At 34.0% G+C, this 5265-nt stretch overlaps 1 protein-coding gene across 1 annotated transcript; it reads right to left on the bottom strand.

The window, feature by feature from the left end:
- Positions 1-229: 229 nt before the first annotated feature.
- On the bottom strand, positions 230-4289 carry LOC132715890 (uncharacterized; the record flags this gene model as incomplete). Its single annotated transcript, XM_060698991.1, has 4 exons — positions 230-386; positions 634-799; positions 3517-3655; positions 4147-4289. Coding segments are annotated over 4 exons (463 nt in total), but the record flags the coding sequence as incomplete, so codon positions are not given.
- Positions 4290-5265: the final 976 nt, after the last annotated feature.

The following is a 5265-nucleotide window of genomic DNA, read 5'->3' as shown; positions in this document are numbered from 1 at the left end:
TTAAGTATGTCCGATTCAATATGTGAGTAAAAGTTAACCAGGAAAATCAGCGTTTTCCTTTCCCTTACCAATACGTCCATAAGGACACCAAACAGTCAAAATGTGACGAATGTCTCTTTTAGGAAAATATGACAATAACTTTACCACATTTGCTTTGTATAGGATAAAAAGCAATGCGAACATGTTTTTGTTTTGACAGTGACATTTTCTAAGAAATACTAAGCCTATATACGTATAAGTGTTTTATTTTAATATGATAAAACTGAATGACAACAAATCAGATTCATCCATTACAAACTACAAATTATTTCATGGCAATGATAATTGTTTGCTGTTGAATTTCAACCATATCAACTGTGAATGTGTCCATCTTAGCATCTCATATTCTATTTGAAACAAAAAACAAACAACAATGATTCAATTATTATACGTTACATAACCTAACTGTGCTTGGCAGATCTAATTGATCTACATTATTTCTAAATTAAGATTTGATGAACGACATGGGTACTTTTTAAAAACCTATTTTGAATATTTTGTTATTAAATATTCCAACAATCTGAAAATTATTTATTGAAAAGATATATGAACAGAAAGAAACAGTATAACTAGAATATATTCATAAATCAATACCTGTAACGCCTGAATTTCCTCTTTATCTATGTAAAATAGCATGCCCCATCCTGACGAGACTTCCAGCCAGGAAACTAATAAGATATCTTGCCATGATGAGTCACAATTAATAATGTTGTTCTTGAGAATAACAGCCAGGCTACAGCTGAATACGTTTTGCCCGACTCTACAAAGTATTTGATAATTTTTCTTTGTAATAAGTGTTTTCAAGTAAACTCCAATTTACGCTTTTTTACTATCACAAATACATACTCAAACATTTTTGTATCTATAACATCTGTACATAGTGTTAACGATTTTGTTTCGTTTGCCCGGCGTGTTAAGTCTAAAATATGATAAACAAGATCAACAAGGAAAGGCGGCGTTCAATGAACGCAACCCCCACATGACCCAGCAACAAGAACCAATGGCAAGGAGCCCAGGGGGACCCCAAACAAAAACAGGACAGGGCAAAGACAGAGCACGGACAGGTTAATCATTAAATGATAATTAATTTGTAACTGATTAGGAATTCAAAGAAAATAAAAATAGGCCCACAAAGGGGAAGGGGACAGGAGACCGGGGGAGGGGCATTAATCAATTTAAACTCAGTTACAAAATTTGCATTGCCAACGGATATTTGTTATTTTCGAGTCACTGTTATAGAACAGAACAGTACAAGCGTCATGTGGCCTGAATAGAGCTCGAATCTACGGTTCTTAGGCGGGGGGGGGGGACAGACAACCTAGCCACTTGGCCATCCGCTAGTATTTTGATGTATTTACCTTAAAATTTATTATTGGAAAGGCGTGTTTCAATGACCTTTAATTGACGTTCTCTGTGACATTATTATCAACCAACATAAAAAGTAGATAATAATAAAGGTAGACAAGTAACAATAGAGTCTGTTTAACATTATTTACGAGGGGCAACAACTCAATTTAACCATGAATTGCACTTGAAAGTGCATGTATAATATACCGTTGGAACGATTATTGATCTTTTCTAACCAGTGGTGTATTTCTGCAAGATTTGCATGTGCAATAAAATTTAAGTAGGTCATCTAATATACTGGTTGTAAACATAACTAAGCTGTGTTGTGATCTAAGAGAGGAGCAAAGAGTAAATTGATAAAATCAATTGCCAGATTGGTGTCAATGTTTAGGGAAGGTAGATTTAATGTTATGGATGATCCCCGCCCTAGGCGACCAATTTCCGTTACCTCTGAAAAATACATCAGCACTGCCAAATCCATAGTCGAAGAAAATAATAGATATACCGTGGAGGAGATGAGAGACATATTGGGCCTTAGTGTGTCATATGTGTTTTCCAACTTGAAAGAAAAGATAAAATAAGGGAAAGTGTGCGCACGTTGGATCCCGCATTTGCTTACTTGCTGACAAGAAAAGGGAGCCGATGCAAAAAGCCCTGGCGTTATTTGTAGGTTCGAAATTAAAGATCTAGCCTGAAATAAATTGCCACAGGGGATGAAATGTGGCTTTAGATTTTTTGAGCCCGAAAATAATTTTAGTATCAAAATGTGGGTAAGTGAACACAGCGATCGCCCATTTGTTGTTGGTCCGGGTGCGCAGGATCAAAATTATTAGTACATGATCATGCCCCTGCTTACCGGTTACCCTTGGTTCAAGCTTATTTAGAGGAGCTGAGAAATTATGTTTTGCTACATCCTGCTATAGTCTTAACCTTTCTATTTGTGACTTTTCGTTAAATCCATAAATTAAAGCTTGCCTTCGCTGTCACCGGTTCAAACCCGTAGTGTCAGCGGAAGGGCTTTTTACAGTGTATAAACAGTATACTCAAAATATAGTTAAAATGCTTATTCGGAATGGATTCTGAGGCTAGAAAAGTGTGAAGTGGTGCATGTTGAATATTTGGAAGGACTATACTCATCTTGTTTCCAAGGTATGACTTATTTTATAGACGCGCTGCCGTTTCCACTAATTATATATGCCCTTCGTAATTACCTACCTACTACAACAATGATATAAGTAACAGAAAGAGCATCAAAACACGAGGTAATCTGATTTGTACAAGGCAGCGTAGCCCCCGAGTTTATAAATTAGATTGCCGAGTGTTTTGATGTTCTTTCTCTTTTGTATCAAACACTAACCCTGTTGTCCAAATATTTAAAACCCAAGAAAAAGTGAACTTATGAACGAACATCTGAATATGATTTTTTTTTATCGATTTCCCTTTATCTGTCGACACAATAAGTAAACCTCAGAAAAAATGAGCTAATCAACGGGCATGCTCTGGAGTGCGGGTAACTGATAACTCCAGTTAACGCACTTTGCATGTATATGTATACGATTTAACTCTGACACATTTTCAACAGAAAGGTCCCCAAACTATGATACAAACACATGTTGTTTCACTTTCTACCTAAATTACCAAAAAATAACTCTTTCAGACAATTTTAAAAGATTTCTTACCAGCGTTCTTTTTATTTAGGGAAGAGCTCTTATTATTATTATTAAACAAATGTATTTATTTCACAACTTCAAGCGTTTGCAGCATCTCATCTTCCAATATAAATAATATTTTATCCAGTGTTATCAATGTAGCACTGTTTTCCATTTTACAGATTTCCAGTTCGAAATTTCATATAAAATTACTTATCTACTCAATTTTAAATTCTATCAAATTAATATCATTTGCGTGTTATTGAGTTTACTATTGAATTTATTGCTGCAGAACCTTTTAAAGTGTCGACTATCCCTTTGTTTAATATAAATTTGATAGATGTGCACTTGGTTAATAAATAAAATTCAGTATTCAATATAATAACCTTATAAGGTCCACATACATGTAAGTATATCACAGCTTTATGTACATTAAAATAATGAAATATGTATTAAGAGATATTATGCGTTTGATACTTACATTCTATATGCATCGGCAAGCCCTGACAAATAGGTTTCGTTGCTGCTATACTCTGGAGGCTGGGGAGGTACGCATGAATCTAATGTTTTCATAAATGTAGATCGACACGAGGCATTGTAATTCAGTCCATCATGCAATACTAAAATATAGAGGGTTAAGAATTATCAAATATTTCATCAAAACTAGTTTGACATTCAATTTCAGGGATTGTTGATACTGCATCTGTGTAAAAATGACATTGTGCTTTTTAAGTTGTCAATGAATAAATGTTTAACGAGTTTCTTTTGTACAATACATAATAAAGTTTATTTAATAAAAAATTGGTAGCGATCAGTTATATGCCCATGTATTTCTATTATAATGGGCTATAATTATTCTTTCAGACCATAACCACCACTTAACGTACGTCCCGAATGCGTACAGGATATTAAATAGTTTTGTTTATAACCGCACGAAATTGTTGGTGTTTGAATGTATAACATTTGATGTTCGGGTTTTTATTCAGCTCCTACATTTGAATTTCATTTCACTATTCCTGAGATCGATAGATATTCAATGTGAAGGTTAATTAATACTTTAAACTCATCATGAGTCAGATTATATATTTAACTTACTCTTTATTATACTCACTTCTTACAAGCCAACTTGCAGGTTGGTCACCGTTACAGAAGATTGACCATCTTTCAGCGAGCATTTCCTTTAATTTATCTTGTTCTTCATGACACACATGTTTGGCAGTACAATTAGCACATTTGGAGTATTCATCGTAATTTCTTAAAAAAAAAAAAATTAAAAAAAAAGAAATTCCAAAAAAGTAATTGTATGCTGAGGCGATGATTATCCACTACAGGAGTAACACAGACACTTGGGGTTTGGACCTCAAACGCCTTTAAAATCCAAATAAAATTGCATATTTGACAATCCCAGCACATGTACTGATCATATATATCAAAAAAACTTAATATAAGCCGTTTTTAAAAAAATCATATTTCAACATCTATAATAATACACAGGATAAAAAATGTTCGCCGGAAAAAATCCGCACCCCTACCGTCATAATCACCATGTATTTTATTCCATTTCCAATATTTTCACATAATCCTTTGGTCCATCGACACAGAAGATATAATTCTTCACGATGATGGTCAATTTTAAACTTCAACGGTAATATAAATAACGTAACAGCCGAAATAAACATCAAGATTATTGCCGTTTTCCTCCATTAACAAAATCTTTCGATAAATGTCCATATCCAGTCGGCTATGAACGAAGTAATCCGTTTATTAAATTCAAACGTGGCCCCAGCTTTGCCGCGTACAAAATGCGCAGCGCTTTTAAGTTTGGGAACCAACATAATCGTATGACTTCGTTCATAGCCGACTGGAGATGGAAATTTATCGAAAGATTTTGACAATGGAGGAAAACGGCAATAATCTTGATATTTATTTCGGCTGTTGCGTTGTTTATATTACCGTTGAAGTTTAAAATTGACCATCATCGTTGAAGAATTATATCTTCCTGGTGTCGATGGGACAAAAGGATTATGTGAAAATATTGAAATGGAATAAAATTACATTGGGTGAATTTATAACGGTAGGGGTGCGGGATTTTTTCCGGCGAACATTTTTATCTTGTGTATTATTATAGATGTTGAAAATATGATTTTTTTCCCAAAACGGCTTATATTAAGTTTTATAATATATATTATTGATCATACATGTGCTGAGATTGACAAATATGCATTTTTTT

The sequence above is a fragment of the Ruditapes philippinarum genome, unplaced genomic scaffold (assembly GCF_026571515.1).
Source record: "Ruditapes philippinarum isolate M1 unplaced genomic scaffold, ASM2657151v2 ctg18369_1_1_1_1, whole genome shotgun sequence".
Classification (NCBI taxonomy): domain Eukaryota; kingdom Metazoa; phylum Mollusca; class Bivalvia; order Venerida; family Veneridae; genus Ruditapes; species Ruditapes philippinarum.
This window is presented reverse-complemented; position numbering and strand designations above follow the sequence as displayed.